We start from the raw sequence: 22,438 nt of genomic DNA on the forward strand, positions 1-22,438 counted from the left end.
TAATTGCAAGAAAAATAGATCAGATAATTGCCCAAAATCAAGAAAAATAAGAACTTGTGAAAGGAGATTGAAAGCGTGTGAACTCCTGTTCTCTGCTCGTCCGTGCACCGCTGTGTCACTGTGGAGTTATGTGGCTGCCAACTCATCCTCCTCTTATTGTTGTTGACCGTTCCCCTTTAATCTATAGTGCGTGAAACCCCTCCTCCACGGTATGCAAAATCCACCTACGTTCTCTGCTCCACCGTGTGCGTCTGTGCCGTCTTTGAGTCACGTGGCTACCGATCCATCATCCTCTCACTGTTGTCGACCGTTTCCCTCTCCTCTATCATGTGTGAAACCCTTACTCCCTCCTCCATCGTGCGCGATCTCAGTTATTGCGGCCTCTCCCCTGTCACTGGTTCATTCTTTTACATTGCTCTTTCTTTCTTGTTTTCATTCTTGATCACTTACAAAATTTGAATCCTATTTTTCTCAAGATTTGTCTATATCTTCTTGGTATAGATTATGCTTTCAGGTTACTTTGATTCAGATTTTGTCTATATCTTCTATTAATTCAGGTTAATTGTGGTTGTTTAGAGTTACGAATTTGAATGTACTACTATTTTGATTTATTGTGTACTTTGTAGTGAATTTTTTAGTTAGAGTAAATAGATGCAAATAGTTAATGATTGTTTAATCGTTTGATTGATTCAGTTTCAATAATGTATGATTCAGTTTCAAGAATTTTATGTTATTTACAATTTAACTCCTAATGCTAAAATAATCTTTAAAGCAGACATGCTTCATTAAATTCATCAAGAATTTACACATTGCTTCATAGATCTATAGAAGAATAGCTTTTAAAAACACCAAAATAAAAATTATTGTTTCAAACTAATTAGAAGAATAGCTTTTTAAAAACAACAGAGTAAAAATTATTGTTAAAACTAAAAGATCAATCATCCAACCATAGAGATAGGCCCATCTAATTAAAAAGGGTGACAGAAAAACTAGAGAAAAGTGAGAGAGAAATAGTATTAATATTCATTTTTGTATACTTGTAAAACTTCTAGTAAACAGATAAAGTTTCAAGAAGAGATTATACATATGTATGTAACAATAAAATTAGAGTAAAGTTAGAAATTGTATTAAAAATCAAATCCTTCTAGCCAAAAATGGATGAAATCTATTTACCTCTTCATTCATATTCATTATAATGTCTTGAATTCTCTGTAGGATGTATTGAAGACTTCCAACTTCATATTGTAATAGGATTATGTTAAGAGGAGTTAGAATGTTAAAGGACCTCCAACCAGAAATCATAAACATTGAATAAATTGAATGTCACCCTATTTGTCTGAAATTAAGTTTTGTATCTCCACATCTTTTGTTGATAAAGTTTGCTTTATGTTTAACTGGGTTAAGAGAAGACTTCACAAAATCTATTAAGTAAAAGCAAATAAATTTAAATGAAACTTTTGTATTTGATTAAGACAACTATTCCATTTTGGTATGGACATTTCTTCTATGTGAGCTCGATCACTATTGATAAGTCTTGCTGCTTCCAGCTTTGCTTCTAGCTGTGAGATAACTCTATCCTTTATCTTGCATTGAGTCTGACAAAATCAGTTTCTAATCACTCTTATCTCTGATGACACAATAGAAAAAGTGCAGGAAAAATGTTGTAAATCGATCGAAATAAGTATACACCCACACTGGCAGTTCAAAAAGTTTGGCAAAGGTGAAAAGAAGAAGAGGTAATTTACGTTTGAATTCACCCTTTGAACCATTTCTACGTCTACATTTTTCTTAATTGCGTGGAATACGGTAATGTCATAATTTATATTGTTACAGTCGGAACTACAAGGGAGGATAGTTAGTAGAGGGGAGTTATGGACCGCAGTGCACAAAAGAAAATATGGTTCCTATATCCATGAAGAAGCTAGGACAATTGGTGTAAGATTTATCTTTCATTGTTGTATCTAGTTGGTTTCAATTATAAATTTGGATTAAAAGTCTAATATCGTTTACCCTAGCCCACGATGGCTTATGTATACTGATTTATGTTTGTAGGAAAGAATTGTGGAGATTGAGCAACAACATGAGTCTTCTAGAGTGTTGTCTTAAAGTGATTCATTTGCTCAAGTTCTCAAAAAAGAGAAATCAGGTAGAGTGTGTGGTGTAGGTTTTAAACTGATTCTTAGTTAATTCTTCGGTCCGAATTCGTATCCGCTGGGCAACAGAGTTTAAATAGAGGAGATTCAAAGGAAGCTGCTTGAACTACATACAGAGTTGGAAGCCGAGAAGTTGAAAAGGAAGGCTGTGGAGGATGAAGTAGTAGCAAAGAGAAGAAAAAGAGGCAGGCAATGTAGAGTGCTCTGCGATATCTATTTAAACGGCCAGGTGAGGAGCTGCCACCAGATATCACTGCAAGGATGAATTTCGTGGAAGGACAAAGCGAAAATTAGTATATTAGGATTGGAATTATTTTGATTTGAAGCAAACATTTTTTTGAATTTGACTATGCAACTCTTAACAATATATTTACTTTATTGATATTTTTTATAAATATATTATGAGTCTTCTAGAATGTTGTCTCAAAATAATTCGCTTGCTCAAGCTCTCGGAAAAGAGGACCCGAGTAGAGTGCATGGCGTGAGTTTCGGACCGACTCCTAATCAACTTTGTGGTCGGAATTCACATATGCCGAGAATTGGAGTTCAAATAGAGGAGATCCAAAGGGTGCTACTCGAACTACAAGTAGAGTTGGAAGCCGAGAAGTTGAAAAAGAAGGCAGTGGAGGATGAAGTAGTAATAGAGAAGAAAAAGAGGCAGGCAATGGAATGTGCTCTAAGATATCTAATTCAACGGCAGGGAGAGGAACTGCCACCAGATATCGCTGCAAGGATGAATTTCTTGGAAGGATAGAATAAAAAATAGATATTAGGGTTGGAATTATTTTAGTTTGAAGCAGACATTTTTTTTGAATTTGACTATACAACTCTTAACAAGCGATTTATTTTATTGATATTTTTATAAATATATTAATTTGTTTCGTAATTTTTTTTTGTTTTTTTCCATCAATTTAGATTTTTAGATGAAAAATAATAAGATTTGTCATATTAAAAATACCCAAAAAAGTGCCAATATATATAATATTTAAAATAAAAACAGTAGCGATTTTTAAATCAAAATACAATATTTTTGCGGCACTTTATACTGAAATTAGCGGCAGTTTTAAAATGGCTGGAAACAAGTTTAAAATTATGCGGCAACAATTGCGGCATATTGAAAACCGCCGCAAAAAAACTAGAAAAAGTACTCAAATAGCGACGGTATATAGTAGGTATATATTTCTTTGCAACTATACTACGTGTATACACTAAAGTCAGCCACTAGTATAAATTACATGCTAGAATATAAATACACATTGAAAATCACACATATTTATACACAAATAATTTGATGACGAGTTTTAGTGTATAAATAGTATTTTTGTTAATTTGAAGTATGTACAATTCTTTTCATCAAATGATATATATAACATGCATGTTGCAAAAATAACCAATGTATATATATCCCATGGATCCACAACTTTTATATTAAAGATTCATTTAAGTACATCTCGTAAGCTAACTTTCTTTTTCTTTCTTGTCAAAGTTGAGAACAAAATTCAACATCCAAACAAATATTTTCGTCAAAGACTCTTAAAAAATACATTCTGTCTCCAAATGTTATCCTAACTCACTCTAAATTTTGATACTCCAATGAATGCTCTGAGGGACTTGTTTTGCAGTATCTCTAGATGAATCATAGTTGTTACATAGCCACTTCTACGGCATGATAAACTCATCAATATTGTATGAACATGCAATAATTTTTAAAGTGCCTTATTAGTTGAAACAAATCCATGACTTATTTATGAGAATTGATAGATATTCATGTGATATTTTCAGTGGTTTTGCAAAAATAATTGATGGTTATGAAATTCTGATTTTACTATTTTCAATATTTTCTTGATGAAATCTTATTTTTAATCTATATCTTAGCACAAAATTATCGACTAAATAAAATTATTGTATAATAAATAGAAGGTAAACAATTATGTTTCAGCAGACATCAACCAACCCAACAATATGTTGGGCTAAAATCAAAAAATATTTAAAAATATAAAAAAATCTAAAATGCATAACATTTGAAAATAAGTGGAAAATAAATAAATGCAAGCATGGATTAAAAGAGTGCCAAAAAGATATTTGTTGCTACCAAATTTGTAAGTTTCTGTAAATTTAAACCAATGAACTCTCAGATGAAACCACATATCGAGAATTTGATATAGTATCACTCATTTGATCACTTAATTCTTTATAGCAAGCTAAGAATATCTATAGATTTTTTTGTGGTATCTTTCTTAATATTAAAAATAAGTTAGATATTCTCTTTAGTATAGTTATGAATTGTTTAAACATAGCTATTTCAAATAGTTGTTTTCTTGAATGTAATTTACAGGATAATAATCATTCTTCATGTTTTACTTTAGCACTATAATTGCTCTCAAATCAATTGAAATTTGCAAAAAATAATTAAATAAAATAAAACTTTACTATGAAGTATGAACCTCATAGTTCTAGAAGCTCTTTTGATTGATTAAAAAACACATTATTTTCAAGTGTTTCTTACACCTGATGTTTGAATAGTTAAATTCAAGAGATTTTGTATTTTTTTAATATATTATTTNGCATAAATTATATATCAATATATTTTTGATGTTTTAAAATAAATCATTTTTCACAAAACAAATTATTTTAGTAGCTTAATATTCAATTAATTTATTCTAAAGCCAAATTTTTATGAAATAGATGGATATAATAATCTAAATCGTTACCAATTTCTTTGAGTAACAAAACCAAATACTTATATACAATAAAAGTAATAGAATAATTAATAAAACACAATATATAATAACCATACAATATTATAACCTCCTTAGTTTTTACATATATTTACACATGAAAAAAATACAAATTTCTTTGTTTAATTCAAAATTGAATCCATGACAAAAAAAAATTCAAAAATTCTCAATGATTCAATTATAGATGGCTCTGATACAACTTGTTGGAAATTCTAAAATTTTTTTAATCCTAAGACCATTCATGTTAATCATTAAGAAAGAAATACTTGAATATAGAAGTGTACTTGAATTCGTGAGTATAATTGAGAGAGTTTGGTTCTTTGATCTTCTTCAACCAAAGCCTTCTGTATTTCTAATAGGGTTGAATCACAACTCCTCCGATGGAAAAAGAGTTACAGAAGCGGTTTTAATGTGTTGGGGACCAAATTAAATTACTGAAGTCACTTTTTATAGTTGAGCATGACACCCATTAAACCCTAAAATTCAAATAAAATAGTCTTTTTGATCTTATTCTCATTTAATTCTAAATAAAAAATAACTATAACTTATTCGATTCAACATTTAAAAATAAATAAGATTACCATTATATAAATTATTTAATATAAAATAGTATAATTTATGATTATAATTAATATATATGTATTATCTATAAACAAATTAAAAAATTAATAATTTTTCAGCACATGAGTCACTTGAAGAGGAAGATTCATATATAGGCGCAACAAAATTCCTTTAAGAATTCAATTGCGTTATAACAATACATAATTTGATGGAAATATTGAGAGACACCTTTTTAGGTGTCGATACAAATATTATGGTGTAGTAGAACAGACAAGACATGTAGTTTTGGTAGTAGTTGGTCCTCATCAGTTTATAATCTGAAAAGATAGAGTTTTTTAGCAGACGTTAGACATTGTTGAGAAATGCATGTGAGATTGAAGAAGAACACATGTTGAGAAGGAGAGAAGAATTCAGGCAATGAAACTTGCATTAATGAAGAGTCTCAAAGAATACAAGCCCTATAACTATCTATTTATAGCTACACTATAACTATGTGAAGTTGCTGTCACACTAACTAACTCACTAACTCTGTACACTATCTGATATTAAATAACAGCAGTGGCAATAATAATGTTAAGTAACACCCTCCCGTAAACTTGCATTGTTGGGAGAGAAAAGGTTCAACAATCCAAGCTTAGAATATGCAGCATGAAAGGGACCAGGAGCAAGGGGCTTTGTGAGAATGTCTGCTGTTTGATTGTGGATTGAAATGGAAAGAAGGTGATTCAGATTTTCTTGTAGCTTGTCATAAACTATGTGACAATCAGCTTCTATATGCTTTGTCCGCTCGTGAAATACAGGATTGGTGGCAATATAAATTACTGAATTGCTGTCACAGTATATGTTGATTGGTTTTTGGATTGGAACACCAAGATCATGAAGAACATAGCTTAACCACTGAGCTTCTCGGGTTGCCAATGCCAATGCTCGATATTCAGCTTTAGAAGAGGAGGCTACAACTGTGAGTTGTTTCTTACTTTTCCATGTTACCAAGGAGGATCCTAGGTAGAAACAATATGCAGAAGTAGATCTGCGGGAATCAGGGTACCCCGCCCAATCAAAATCTGAGAAGCCAGTGAGATGCAAATCTGACTTTGTCGAGAAGAAGAGGCCTGCAGCTGGGAATCCCTTCACATAGTGCAGTACTCGATGAGCTGCCTTTAGATGTTCATTGGTAGCACAATCTAGAAACTGACTTAGCTTGCCAATTGCGTAGCTAGTGTCTGGTCTGGTGTTAGACAAGTACAGAAGATTGCCAATGATTCTTCTATACTGAGTAGAATCATGAAGCAATTTCCCAACACCTACTTTTGCTGAGTTTTGCTCCATAATTAATGGGAGTGGTGGCAGGTTTACAACCTTCAAATCCAGTGTCTTTGAGCAGATCAAGGACATACTTTCTTTGATACAAAGTAATTTCATTTTCTGATCTTGCTACTTCCAACCCAAGAAAATATTTCAAATTCCCTATGTCTTTGATTTTGAATCTATCATGAAGAATTCTTTTGACTGCTTCAATTTCATTTAGATCATCACCCGCCAATACCAAGTCATCCACATACACAAGGATTGCTGTAAATCCTATGGAAGTCTGTTTGGTAAATAAACTATAATCTGATTTGCATTGAGTGTAATTCATCTCAAGCAAGACAGATTTTAGTTTGCAGTTTCACCGTCTGCTTGCTCAGTTGCTTGTTTCAGTCCATACAACGACTTCTCAAGCTTGCAAACCTGCCCTGATGAAGCTTCTAAGCCTGAGGGAACCTGCATATAGACCTCCTCTTCAAGTTCTCCATGCAAGAAGGCTGTGTTTACATCAATTTGTTTGAGATGCTAACCCTTGACTGCTGCAATAGCCAACATGATTCTCAATGTTCCTAGCTTTATTACAGGACTAAATGTGTCTCTGTAGTCAATACCAGCTACTTGGGTGAAATCCTTGGCAACAAGCCTGGCCTTGTGCCTTTCAACCGTTCCGTCAGGGTGATATTTGGTACAAAATACCCATTTGCAACCAATTACTTTCTTACCAAATGGCAACGAGGTTAGCTTCCATGTCTTGTTTTCCTCCAAAGCAAGTAGTTTAGCTTGAATAGCCTCTCGCCAACAAACTTGAGTTATAGCATCCTCATAGCTTTTGGGCTCCAAATTTTGAATAGCAAGAGAGAATGCAAGATGCATAGGAGAAAGTCTAGAGTAGGACAAAACATTTGAGATTGGATACCTTTGAGCAATGAGCTACGAATTGGATGGGGCAGTGTTAGTGGTCTTACATTCATAGTCTGCTAAATATCTAGGAGCTCTAGTTTGCCTAGTAGATCTTCTTACCCCAGCAATTTTAGGCACAATTTGACAAGGGACATGAGAAGAATTTGGTGATTCCTCATGTGATGCAGATGCTAATGCAGAACCTGTGTCTACATGATCATGAATTTCTGCATAAGGCAAGATATCTTCACTATCACTTAAATCATGAGGTGCTTCATCAATTTGAGTATTTAAATTTTGCTGACTTACATCATCCTGAGGGTTGGAATTATTCTCATTTAGAACTTGAATTTTATTACCGTGCAGAAAGCTATAGTCAAAGTAATGAGATGTGTTTGCTGGAAAGTTAGAAGTGACTTTGTTGTTGGAATCTGATTTTTGACAATGAGAAAAACAATTTTCATAAAACTGCACATATCGAGATAGAAAAATTTCTCGAGTTTGCAAATCGAATAGTAGATAGCCCTTTGTACCCTCCCTGAATCCAAGATGCAGACATTTCCTGGATCTTGGATCTAGTTTACCTCTGTGTCTATTAAGAGTGCTAGCATAGGCTAAGCAACCAAAGACTTTGAGATTTAAAATATCTGTTAGACACTTGTAGAGAACTTGATAAGGAGATTTATTTTTCAAAAAAGGAGTGCATAGTCTATTTATCAGATAAACTGCATGTTGTTGAGTTAAGAAATTAACCAAATTAATTAGTGATGACAAACATTATTTTTGGACAAATAAATAATTAGTGTTGATTAATTATAATTACTTATTACTAATTGTTTATTGTTGCAGGCCGAAATTCAATAGCCCAAATGGAATGAAAAAGCAATCAGCAAGGATGGTGGGCTGAAAACAAAATTGAGAGCCCAAGGAAAAGCAAAAAGCCAAAAGAAATCAAAACGGTCTGAACTTGAGAAGAACCTGATCCAAGCCCGAATTGAATTTCAATTCCCTCTCACTTGCTTTCACCAAATCAACGTTCCTTTCTTCTCTGTCTCAGTCAAATTAGAAAATCAGAAAAGTGAGAAAGAGAGAAAGAGCTTATTCCCTAAGCTAGTCACCAAAGAAGCAAGAGAGAGAAGGATTAAGCTTGAAACACAGAAGTCTAATAAAAAAATCCAAACCAAATCAAGCTTAGGTTAAAGGTAACCCATTTCCTCTTGAATGCATCAGATCTTCTTCTCTTCTTCCCAAATCTCTGCTCTATCCGAAATGGGATACAAAGAAAAGATGGTTTCTGTTCTTCTCTGTTGTGTATCCACGGTCTTAAACATGACTTGGGGACCAAGTTGTTTTTCAAGGGCTAAGATCAAGTTGACAATGCGAAGATTTCTATGGCTACTGCTTTATGACTTTCGGTCAAGATGAAGAAGTCAGAAAAAAAGTTTCTACTCTAAGGTTTAATGAGAAAAAGTGAATCTGTGGGTTGGTGAAGCTCAAGGCTCTCGGTGTTGACCTTGGAAGAAGAACCCAGCAACATGCAAGGAGATAAAAGATGTTTGTTGTTCATTCAGAAACCAAGGAGAGAAAATCAATGAATAGAGGTTTTGTTCTGAGAGAGCTCTTTGAAGAAGTTCAACTAACTAGACAATGTAACCTAATCAAAGGTGCATTCCGCCAGTATGAAGAACTGAATCAGAGGCTTGCCAATCTGGTTTTTCGCATAGCACAGAGGCTGTTGATGAAATCAATCTTCTTCATGTTTTACTGATTGTAATGTACTTTTCTAAGTTTATCTTTCTGTAATTTCTTGTGAGAAAAGGCATTGTGAGAAAGCTTAAGAAAAAGCCATGAGTGGAAAAAGACTGAGAGAAACACTTGAGAGAAAAGCCTAGAGTTATTTTCTAATTTCTTTAGGATGGTTAAATGTCTTGTATCTTGTACCTGTAAGGTATCCCTTTCTTAGTTGGGTTAGCACTAAGAGTGAATAGTTGGGTATTAGCATAGCCAATGTCAAGTTAGGTTAGAACTTGAGTGTGAAAGGATTGGGTCAATCCTGTGAAATTGGTGTATGTAATACTGTTAACTATACTGTTAACTATAGTGAAAATTCTTCCACTGTTGTGGAGGAGACTGGACGTAGCTTGCATAGCACAAGGCAACCGAATCAGGATACATGCTGGTGTTAGCTTTTCTCTTCTTTGCTGTGTTCTGTTTTCTGATATTCATGAGACAAAAATAAATTGTCTCATAAATTTCTGCTGCTTAGTTTAAACAGAATCAGAATTATAATTTTGTTTAAAAGGGTCATAACAGCAACAAAAAGGAAGGCATTGATTCAACCCCCCATTCTCTAAGCCTACCACAACCTTCACATGTCCAACACTATAATTCCAAAATGATTTTGGCAAATGAGCATGAGTCATGAGAGCACGAGCCACAGCAAGAATGTGTTGATGCTTACGCTCAACAATCCCATTCTGTTGCGGCGTCTCCACACAAGTTCTTTGGTGTGTAATACCAGTAAAGCTGTAAAATGTAGGCATCAAGAACTCAAGGCCATTATCTGTGTGAATTGTTTTAACATTTGCACAAAATTGAGTTTTAGCAAAAACAACAAAGTCCTTAACTAACTGTGAAGATTCTGCCTTAGTTTTCATGAATAAAATCCAAGTGAAACGAGAACAGTCATCCACTATAGTGAGAAAATAACATTTTCTAGTAAAGGAAGGAATGGACACAGGTCCCCAAATGTCAATATGAAGAATGTCAAATACAGTGGCTGCTACATTTAAACTAACAGAAAATGGTGATCTCTTTTATTTACCTAAATGACATGAATGACAAGGTGTTTCACTTTTTGTACAATCAATGAATTCAAAGTACTTTTGTAATGCAACTAGCCTATCATGTGATGGATGCCCTAGTCTAGCATGCCACAAGGAGCCTGGAATGTGGTTGCGAGAAATTGCTGTGATATGAGGGAGAATCTTGATTTCCTTGTGCAGAATGTAGAGACCATCAACATTACTAGCTGCACCAATCATCCTCAAAGTGTGCAGATCCTGGATCTCACAATCTTTGTCAGTAAAACTCATTTTACAATGCAGTGATGCAGTGAGCTTTGAAACTGAAATGAGTTTAAAATTGAAGGTAGGGATGAACAATGCATTTGTAAGGTAAAGGTCATCAGAAAACACAACAGTTCCCATAATGCAGCTTGTTGTGAGAGCACCATTGGGTAATCTAACAACAATAGGATCTATCTTGAAATAATTTTGAAAATCTGCCAAGGAATATGACACATGGTCCATAGCACTAGTGTCTATAACCCAAGGCTTGTGTTTTTGAGTTGAAATGTTTAGAGCCATGACATCAGATTCAAAATGCAAAATATGCACCATTTTACCGTTATGAGGTGAAAGATTATTTTTGGCTGAAATCTGGCTAATGCTTTGAGAATGAGATTGATCTTGTCTGCTGAGCAATGCTAGAAGCGCTTCTCTTTGCTCTGGAGTAAATTCATTAATGGTCGGTTCACTCCTTACCAGTTGATGAACACTGAGATTGTCATTAATATCCTCAGAAGCATCAGCTGCTGTCATACAATTAAGAACAGGATTTTTCTTATTAAACCGAGGCTTGAAGCATTGCAACTTGTTTCGCCCTTTGTTACATTGACTTCTATTTCCTTTGCCTTTTCCTTTCACTTCATTTTGAGAAGATGAGCCTGAGGAGCTTACCAAAATTTTTGTATCTAAAACATTATCAAAAATTCAAAACTGAAGAGTTGCCTCTCCTGTTGAGTAATCATGGACAGAATTTTGTTAACACTAAGCAATTCATCCATTAGCATCACTTGTGACTTAACAATTGAATATTGTTCTCCAAGACCTCGAAGAAACTTTGTGACTCTATCTTCTTCCCTTTGCTGCCTTACGACGCCTAAACCGCACTCACACTTAACGCAGTCACATCCAGGAATCGATCTAAAATCATCAACCTCTTCCCAAAGGTTCTTAAGCCTAGCAAAATAGGCAGTAACGGACATGTCTCCCTATTTGAGCGCATAAATCTCCTCATTTAACTCAACTACTCTAAACCTGTCTCCTTGGTAGTACCGATGCCTAAGATCATTCCACAAATCATAAGCTATATTATTCCATAAAACACTCTGATATATGTTAGGGCTCAGGGAGAGATTAATCCAGGCTACTACATACGTGTTACAACGTTGCCACGCCTTAAAATTTGGATCTGTTTTCTTAGGCTTAGGAATGGTGCCATCAACAAATTCGAATTTGTTCTTCGAATAAAGTGCGTTCATCATTGCTTTGCTCCAAGCACTATAATTTGAACCGGTAAGTGTGACATTGGTAATAGGTATACCTGGATTTTCAGACGGCAAAATATAGTAAGGACTTGAAAGGTCTTGATTCGAATTTGCCTTGTTGAGATGACTCTGGATCTGCGCAACTTGACTGAAAAATGCCTCAAACTGCTGAGCATCCATTGTGCCAACACCTCCAGATCCAGATCCGCTTCCTGATTTCTTAGCCATAGATGCAAGTTTCACCAATTGTCTCGCAATCTTTCTCTCTCAATCTCGTTGATCGGAATACTCGTTACGTCACCGTGAAGAAAGGTGAATTAACGAAGCTCTCATCAAACACTGTTGTGCAAGTTCAAGAGAGAAGAAGATAAGAAAATAGACGAAGAGATGAAGAATGAGAGGAGAACAATCGAAAAAGAGAATTTCAGATCTGATTCAAGAAGACAATTCCAGATCTGATTGAAGAGAATGAAAGAATTAAAGAAGAACAGAGAAATTGCTTCATTCGTGAAGTTGGACTCTTCAATTTTTCTCAAATCACGCCAAATGACCGTGTATTAGAGAACAAGCTGCCTATTCTTCAATCTGCAATCTCCGTGTTCCTCCATTCACGCTCACCGCACCATGTTGAGAAATGCATGTGAGATTGAAGAAGAACACATGATCAGAGAAGGAGAGAAGAATTCAGGCAATGAAACTTGCATTAATGAAGAGTCTCAAAGAATACAAGCCCTATAACTATCTATTTATAGCTACACTATAACTATGTGAAGTTGCCGTCACACTAACTAACTTACTAACTCTGTACACTATCTGATATTAAATAACAGCAGTGGCAATAATAATGTTAAGTAACAGATAGTTAATTTATCATTAGAAGGATTAAATCAACATTATGAACAATAGTTGCCCACTACAGGTCCATTTTGTTATTTTGTTTTTTACTTGCATGCATAATTGAGATAAAAATAAATAAATAAATTTAGCATACTTATAAATGAATTAATTAGAGAAATTATTGAATGTATTATTTTTTTATTGAATTTTAGTTTTTTATGATATTCTCTAATTTGACAGACCAAGAACTAATCTGTCACAAATTAGAGCTCTATTTAAGAGTTTGTCGAATAGGTTACTATATATGTAAGACAGGATTCGAATTTCCAATACTTAGTTAAGCGGACTAATGAGTTAATCACTAGATCAACTCAAATTAGTTATTATTAAATGTTTATAGTTGTGCTTTTGTAATTAAAATTTTTTATTGAAGAATAAATTTACTTAGTCACATAATATCACTTAATTGAAGAATAATTTTGGAACACAATTTGGCAAAATGTTTTATTTGCTGAAAATGTTTTCTTTTGTAAGACGAGACGCTTGATAAAAAAAATATACCGACCCATCACCCATGCAAGACTAAAGCTTTTCTCGTAGGCTTTTAAAAGTATGTCCAAAATTGTAAGTTGACGCATAAGATTAAAATAATGAATATTGTGGATCTGAATTTGCAGTTTCTCTATCAAACAGAGCTATCAATTCGAGCGGGCAGATCACGAGTAAGAAGTCAAACTAAAAAATTTAGTTGCCCCTATTTTTGATGAATTAGAAAAATGCTAACTCAATTCTGTTAGTTTTTCAGTATTTTATGTTGAGTTTTGAATCTATTATATCTATTATATATCTCTAATTTTACAATCAAAATGTGCCACATGTTACTTTCTCATTATAATTGGAATCAAATCTTTCCTTCCAAAATTAAGGAATTCTCCTCTCCTTCTTACTAATTTTACAACCAAAATGTGTCACATGTCACTCTCTTATTGTAATTGAAATTAAATCTTTTCCTCCAAAATTAAAGAATTCTTTCCTCCTCCTTACTAATTTTACAACCAAAATGTGCCACATGTCACTCTCTCATTGCAATTGAAATCAAATCTTTCCCTCCAAAATTAAAAAGTTCTCCCCTCCTCCCTCTTCCTTTCTCTATTTCTCTCATTCCTTCAATCACTCTATCTATTTTATATATGATTATCAATATCAATGACTAATTACTAATTTGACAATCAAAATGTGTAACATGTCATTCTTTAATTGCATTAAAATTAAATTTGAAATATTAAAATTGAAATTGAAATATACCTATATTATATATCATATATTACTATCTAATTTAATAATCAAATGTGTCACATGACACTCTTATTAAAATATTATTATTTTTTAGTTTTTTATTTTTTATTTAGTTTTAAATTTTTATTTTTCTAATTTATATTTTTATTTCTCTTCTTTCAAATATTGATTACATATAATTTGAAGAGAGTACTAATGTTATAATTAAAAGTTAGAAGCAAGATTCAATTGTTTTAAAAAAATTAATTTTGAGTTAATTTTATAACGTAACTATCAGTATAATTTTTTATGCTAATATCTAATTATATTTTTATATACATAGAGAGAAAAAATATTATTTTTAAATAACAAGTATAAAAATTAATTATTTCTATTTGTGCAACAGACTTAACAGTTAACACCTAATTAAATGTAAAAATATACACGTTAAATTATTTTGAATTTTAGATAACGAATGTTAAAATTAATTATTAATAAAAATTAGAATTTTTATATAAAAATAATAACTAAAAATCTTATTATTTGATTTTTTATCTACAGATATCTTGGTCTTCTTAGCTAGAGATTTTTGTCAATTTACAACTTTTTTTTGTAAAAGTAATTTGATTTTATAAATCTTTTATGCCATGCATAATCTATACTGTCAGAATAAAGTGGACCATAATTTTAGAAAAACTATATTTTCCTAATGTTATTATGGATAAAAATACTAGTATAATAAATTTTGCTAATTTTTTTTTATTAATTGTTATTTAATACTTGTTCAAGTGCGTAGTGTATTAAGGAATAATTTTTCTTTAAGTAACAAACAAACTACATATCTCTATACCTGAGAAAGAATATAATAACCTTGTAGTAATTCTTTAGTGATAGCATATCTCAAAATAAATAATTAATGTCAATATTCTATTTCCAAAAAATGTTTAAAGGTGCAAAGTGCTCATCTCAGAATTTAGTCAAAATAAAATGTGCATTTTGAATTTAATATTTAAAAATAAGTGTACTCAATAAGTCAAAACTGTTTTTTTCTCACCTACCGTAAATAGAATACAAAATTACCTTAAAAAATGACAAAAATAAAAGTAATAAGCACTTATTCTTTGTAGATTTTTTGAGGAACAAAGAGGTGGAAATAGAAATGGAATAGAATACTAGCCCCTTTCAACATTTGCACATGGAGGATTTTGGGTTTTTAAATAATCTCCTTTTCTATTAACTTTTGTTTTTAAGCTCTTCTATCTCCACCATTGAGGCAAATTAAGAATAAGAGTATATGACAATTCATCAACTCCACATGCCATCACAAAATATCAAAATACACACACAAATATAAGCAAGGATCGGATATTTCTTACTATATCTCAAACAACAGATCACAAGCACCATTCTTTTTTCTCTTCTAATTAATAAAAAGGAAAAAACAATTTACACTAAACGACCAACTTGGCAACTTTAAAGAAGTTAACGAAAGTGTTAGTGTTGAAGTTAGTCCCACATAAAAAAAAAAGTAAGGAAGAGTGAGAAGTTTATAAGATTTTGAGTTGGATGTGGTGTCTTCTCATCTTATGTTATCTTGCTTGATTCCTTCCCGAAGTCTCTCCGATGGTTGAGAGCTTCCCACGGTTGGCTCAATAAAAGTTAGAACATTTAATTTTAAATAAAAAAATTATCCATAGTAAAATAGAACCTTTGATAGGGATTTGGATCCTCTAAAGTTTGAATTTCACTTTAGAGAGTAAAGTGTGATCTTCTACCCTTGAATAGTTTCTCTTTCATATTTATTATTGGTCCCACCTATAAAATCAATGGTGAAAGATCACACTTTTCTCTCTAAAGTGAAATTTAAACTTTAGAGGATCCAAATCCTTTGTTTATTATATAAAATAATTATTGATATGGCCGTTATACACCATCTGAGGAGTTATAGCTCGGATATCACTCTTGTAACTGATGCATTCATTTTACCAAGTTATGATCGTAACCGACCTTTTTGAAGTAACGCACCAAAAGGGGATTAATTCCTCCTTAATGCTAGGAAACGGTTATCCTCGTCTCCTAGCTATAAGATGGAGCTATCAGAGATTGAAAAGGTAGATTCTCTTCTCCAAGATTATAACTCATCATATATTCCTTAACTGACTTGAGCGTCGGAGTGCTTCCTGCAGGTGCTCCCCCTCTTTCAGCTACACTAGCCGGCCGAGGTATACTTGCTATCGACTGGATAATTGTTCGGCTTCCGACGAAGTACAGGCTACAGCTCGGACTCTGCTAGGCAAGAACATTTGGCGCCCACCGTGGGGCCGGATTTTTCTTTAATAGGCCTCGCAATCCCTAACGTCTGCTAATGGCTGATGCACCTCCTCCCACTCCGTCCGAACTCCTCCGGATGGTAACTGAGCTTCAGCAGGCAAATCAACGCATGGCTGCAGCAAACCAGCATATGGCGGAGGAGAATCAGAGGATGCAGCAACAAATTTAGCAATTAATTAATGCTCGTCTCGAACACAACGATGATCGTCAAGAACAACATGGAAATGATGAACGTCAGTCCGAGCCGACGCATATCTCGGAGACGCCCCAGGACGATGATGCCAACCCTGAGAACGAGGAACCTCAGCTAGAAGATGAAGATCGAGAACCTGATAACTCCGCCGGACCATTTACGGCGGAGATCATGAATTTTCAATTGCCCAGACAATTCACACTGCCAACAACTTTAACCCCCTACAACGGATTAGGGGACCCTAAACAACACATAAAGAAATTCCGATCTATTATGATCGTTAACAGTGCATCTGATCCGATTTTATGTCATTGTTTTCCTTCTTTTTTAGAAGGTCCTGCACTTGACTGGTTTTGTTCTTTGCCTGCAGATTCTATCTCACGATTTCAGGAGCTGGCAAAACAATTTGAAGATCATTTTGCAGCGTCAGCTATATACTTACATGATTCCGATTATCTAACCACTATTAAGCAAGGCCAACAAGAAAGTCTGAAGGACTACATTACTCGTTTTACAAAAGTTGCTATGCGAATTCCTGATCTCCACCCAGAGGTCCATTTGCATGCCATTAAAAGTGGTCTTCGACCGGGTAAGTTTCAAGAGGCCATTGCCGTAGCTAAACCCAAGACTCTGGCCGAGTTTAGAGAAAAGGCCAAAGGACAGATAGATATCAAGGAACTCCGTCAAGCCCGAAAGGCAGAGAAGTTAGCAATTACAAAGGATGAAGATAAGCCTCGGGAGAACAAAAAGAATTTCTGACCAATGCCCCGTTACGAGTCATATACCCAGTTCAACACAAAGCGGGACGACATCATCAAAAAAATATTGAATTCGAAGCTAATTAAGCCACCCCGTAAAGCCGGCAGCTACCCTGAGCCGAAAAATATTGACAAGTCCAAGTATTGCACTTTTCATCAGAAATATGGTCACACGACTGATGAGTGTGTAATCGCAAAAGATCTCTTGGAACGTCTAGCAAGACAGGGCCACCTTGACAAATTTATTTCAGGTCATATTCAAAAAAAGACGGTGACGACTACCGAACAACCTCCCATAGGCCAGTCATCATCAGCAAAGGACAAAGAAAAAGCCCCTACTCAGCCCAGGGGTATAATCAATTGCATCTCGGGAGGATATGCTGGGGGCGGAAGCACAAGCTCGGCCAGGAAGCGTACCTATAGAGCGATGTTGGCACTTTCAGACACCACCAACAATCCCCAACAAAGTCAAGATCTCCCAGAGATAACCTTTCGCTCAACCGACTTTATTTGTAAAGATGCAAACCTAGATGATCATGTAGTCATCTCTATTCAGTTAGGCGATCTAATCGTTCGAAAGGTCCTCCTAGACCCAGAAAGTAGCGCCGACGTTTTATTCTTTACTACATTTGAAAAAATGAAACTAAGTACTAATATTTTGCAGCCATCTATTGGAGATCTTGTAGGCTTTTCAGGAGAACGGGTACCCGTCATGGGTTCAATATGGCTGCAAACCACATTAGGCGAGCAACCACTCTCCAGGACACAGGATATTTAATTCCTTGTTGTTGATTGCTTTAGCCCGTATAATCTTATTTTGGGTAGGCTTTTTTTGAATAAATTTGCTGCAATCGTATCCACAATCCATTTCTGTGTCAAGTTTTCAGTGCAGGATAAAGTAATAGCCACGGTCCATGGTGACCTTCAAGAAGCTCGGCATTGCTATAATGCGAGCCTGAAGCCTGTGAAGAGAGGGGCTGAACAACGAATCAACTCTATACATGCCGATCAACCGACCTTAGCCGAGTTAGATCCCAGAGCTGATTTTGAAGATCGTCCTATGCCAAATGAAGATGTAACAAAGGTTTCATTGACCGATGATCCAACAAAATTCACCTTTATTGGAGCATCCACAAAGGGAGAAGAAAGGGATAAGCTCGTCCACTTTTTAAAACAGAATGCCGATCTCTTCGCATGGACCCCTGCAGATATGCCAGGCATCGACCCGTCAGTGATCACACACAAACTTGCGATAAACCCGGCAGCCCAACCAGTATCTCAGAAAAAAAGGAACCTCGGAACTGAGAAAAGGCTCGCCTCAATGGCCGAAGCCAAAAAGCTCATTGACGCCCAATTCATCCGTGAGATCAGGTTCACAACGTGGTTAGCCAATGTTGTAATGGTAAGAAAAAGTAACGGTAAGTGGCGCATGTGCGTCGACTTTACAGACTTAAATAAGGCTTGTCCCAAAGACGCCTACCCTTTACCATGCATTGATACCTTAGTTGATAATTCTTGTGGTTACGGTACTTTGAGTTTCATGGATGCGTATTCTGGTTATAACCAGATTCTCATGCATCCATCAGACCAAGAGAAAACAGCCTTTATAACCGAATATGGTAATTATTGTTACAACGTAATGCCTTTTGGTTTAAAGAATGCAGGGACAACGTATCAGCGGCTGATGAACAAGGTATTTGCGCAGCAGATAGGTCGAAATATCGAGGTATACGTGGATGATATGGTCGCTAAGACAAAGACAGGACAATCTCACATTGCCGACCTTACTGAAATCTTCGGCCAAATCCGAGCTTACAATATGAGGCTCAATCCTGAGAAGTGTGCCTTTGGCGTCCGTGGGGGGAAATTTCTCGGGTTCATCCTCACCAGTAGAGGAATTGAAGCAAATCCAGAAAAATGCAAGGCCGTTCTTGACATGACCAGTCCCGTAACAATAAAAGAGGTTCAAAGATTAACAGGGAGATTAGCAGCTTTGTCGAGATTCTTACCATGTCTAGCAGCAAAATCAGCCAACTTTTTTCGGTGCTTACGGAAAAATACAACCTTTCAGTGGGATGAGGAATGCGAAGTCGCATTTCAAAGTTTAAAACAATTTCTCTCTAAACCCCCTATTCTGCAAAAGCCTAAGATCGGCGAAACTTTATATTTGTATTTGTCAATTACTGATACAGCAATTAGTTCTGTTCTTGTTACAGAGGATGAGAGNAATGCCGAGCTTCACTATCCGAGGCTAGAAAAGCTCGCCTATGCCCTGGTTTTCTCTGCAAGACGGCTTCGACCCTACTTCCAAAGCCATACAATTAATGTCAGAACCACGCAACCATTACGCCAGATACTCGCCAAACCCGAACTAGCAGGGAGGTTGATTAAGTGGTCCATTGAGCTGTCCAAATTCGATATCCAGTATCAACCTCGCGGATCTGTCAAGTCCCAATACCTGGCTGATTTTTTAGCCGAGTTTACCGGACCAAGCCCAAAGACACAAAACACACAGTGGTTGCTGTTCGTCGATGGCGCCTCCAACCTTCAAGGATCAGGAGCAGGAATTCTTCTAGAAAATCCAGAAGAACTTGTCATAGAATACTCTCTCCGATTTTCATTTAAAGCCAGCAATAACCAGGCTGAATATGAAGCTCTGATCGCCGGACTCAGGTTAGCCGTCGAATTACATGTTTCTGAATTAAAAGTTTACTGTGACTCATTGCTAGTGGTCCAACAGGTAAATCAAAGTTTTCAAACGAAAGATCCTATTTTATTAAAATATCTGAATATTGTTAACGAGCTTAAGAATAATTTTTCAAACTGTGAAATAAGTCATATACCTAGAGATCAGAATCACAGAGCAGATGTACTTTCTAAATTAGCTACCACCCAGTCACACACAGCCACACTTTCGCAGTCCACCCTAGCAGAACCGAGTATAAATATAATCGGTACTTTTGCTATTTCTAAAGAAACTAGTTGGCAAAAACCATTTATACAATTTCTTAAAAATGGGGTCGTTCCAGATGAGATCCAGGATCAGAAAAAGTTTAGGAGACAAGCATCTTTCTATACACTGTTAAATAATAATTTATATAGGCGAGGTTACTCTCGACCTTTACTAAAATGCCTAGACAAATCGAAAGCCGACCTTGTTATAGATGAAGCCCACGAAGGCATATGCGGGATACATTCGGGAGCAAGAAGCCTCGCGCAGAAAATTCTCCGAGCTGGGTTTTATTGGCCCACAATTTGGGAAGACAGCCGAAACAAAGTTCGAATTTGTGATAGCTGCCAGAAGCATGCTCGGATCATTAACGTACCAGCCGAGAACCTGCACCAATCAATCATAAGCTGGCCATTTAACCAATGGGGGATCAATATCCTCGGACCGTTCCCCACTGCGCCAAGACAGGTCAAATATTTAGTTGTCGCAATTGACTATTTTTCTAAATGGATTGAGGCTCAACCCTTAGCCAAAATCACTTCCAGTCAGATGATCTCTTTTGTATGGAAAAACATAATTTGTCGAGTCGGTCTACCTCGTCATATTACTACTGACAATGGTCGTCAGTTTACCGACCATAATTTCAAAGCTTTTTTGCAGAATCTAAAAATAAAGCAACACTTTTCCTCCGTAGAGCATCCACAATCAAATGGGTTGGCGGAGGCAGCAAATAAAGTCCTCTTACAGGCTCTAAAGAAGAAAGTAGACAACGCTAAAGGCTTATGGGCTGAACTCGTCCCAGAAATATTGTGGGGATATAATGCTACAGCACACTCAACAACCAAGGAGACACCATTCCATTTGGTATATGGCTCGGAAGCCATGATGCCAATTGAAGTCTCGCACAACTCCCTGCGGGTAGAAGCTGACGAACACACACAAGCTCGTCAAGCCGAGCTGGACCTCATTGAAAAAGTACGAAGCACGGCGGCAATTCGTCATCAGGCGTTACAACAACGTCTAAGTCGGTGACATAACAAAAAGGTAAAACCGAGGAACTTTGTTGTAGGCGACCTGGTACTACGAAAGACTGAAGATGTCCGAAAACCTTCCTCCCATGGAAAGCTCGCAGCAACTTGGGACGGCCCTTACAGAATACATGAAGTCCTCGGAAGGGGAGCTTATCAGTTGGAAAGATTGGATGGCACAAGGTTACCAAACACTTGGAATGTTAGATCCCTAAAACAATATTATAGTTGAACATGTAAGAACACTAGTACTCTTTTTCCTACCACAAGATTTTTTCCTAAAAAAGGTTTTGCTTGTGGAGGTTTTAATGAGGCTAGCTGACCTGATATATAAAAATTCAGGTAATATATTCAGCCAATAATTATTTTATTTCTTATCATACTTCTCTTTTATTACAAAAAGATCACAAATCCGATGATTAATGGCCATAACATCACTATCGATTTATCAAAACATAAATCGCTTCAGACCACAAAGTCGCATTACATTTTGAATGCGCACATCACATATCAGTTGGCTAAACACCGGAAACACAGATCCTTCTTTAAAGAAAGGAACGAGCAAAATTAGGAACGAAATACACCTAATTAAACAGACACCAATACATTTGGAAAACAGCTCTACATTCAAAATACATCTGCTAAAACATCAGTTTTTCTCAAAACACTGATACATTAAATATAAGCCTCTAAAAGGCAAACTAAACACAAGTCAAACAGCAAAATAAGCAGAAACTTTAAGCAGCCAAATTATCCCCATCTTCTTCGGCAACTTCTTCATCATCCACCAACTGACCAGCACGAACAACTTTACTCGGATCCATAGCAGTAAAATCCCCGTCCGAGACCAAGAATTTTGCTTGGGTTACTGCACGTTCAAAGCCCTCGGCAAATGCATCTAAAATCTCGCCTTCTCGGCTTGATTCCATCTTTTTAAGCTTTAATGTCACCACAACAATCTGCTCACTCATATTGTTTAAATCTTTCTCCTTTTTACTCAACATTTCAACATCTTTCTCATGACTCTCTTTTTCTAGCCTTAGTTCCTCCTTAACTGCAGCGATTTCCTTCCTAAG

General features: G+C 35.5%; 4 protein-coding genes across 4 annotated transcripts; 1 reads left to right on the plus strand and 3 right to left on the minus strand.

Annotated features, from left to right (window-relative positions):
• Positions 6,026-6,847, minus strand: LOC110263845 (uncharacterized mitochondrial protein AtMg00810-like). Its single transcript, XM_021105682.1, has one exon. The coding sequence runs from the start codon at positions 6,845-6,847 to the stop codon at positions 6,026-6,028; it is 822 nt and encodes a 273-aa protein (XP_020961341.1).
• Positions 7,286-11,708, minus strand: LOC110263846. The gene is made up of 6 exons (XM_021105683.1): positions 11,452-11,708; positions 10,544-11,395; positions 10,021-10,186; positions 8,020-8,091; positions 7,781-7,975; positions 7,286-7,690 (listed from the first exon to the last, which is right to left on the minus strand). The coding sequence occupies exons 1-6, from the start codon at positions 11,706-11,708 to the stop codon at positions 7,286-7,288; spliced, it is 1,947 nt and encodes a 648-aa protein (XP_020961342.1).
• Positions 11,715-12,218, minus strand: LOC110263847. Its single transcript, XM_021105684.1, has one exon. It carries the CDS (start codon positions 12,216-12,218, stop codon positions 11,715-11,717), a length of 504 nt encoding a protein of 167 aa, XP_020961343.1.
• LOC110263848 lies at positions 17,389-21,692 on the plus strand. The gene is made up of 3 exons (XM_021105686.1): positions 17,389-18,087; positions 18,277-20,802; positions 20,995-21,692. Exons 1-3 carry the CDS (start codon positions 17,389-17,391, stop codon positions 21,364-21,366), a joined length of 3,597 nt encoding a protein of 1,198 aa, XP_020961345.1. The 3' UTR covers positions 21,367-21,692.

The sequence above is a fragment of the Arachis ipaensis genome, chromosome B06, assembly GCF_000816755.2.
Source record: "Arachis ipaensis cultivar K30076 chromosome B06, Araip1.1, whole genome shotgun sequence".
NCBI lineage: Eukaryota > Viridiplantae > Streptophyta > Magnoliopsida > Fabales > Fabaceae > Arachis > Arachis ipaensis.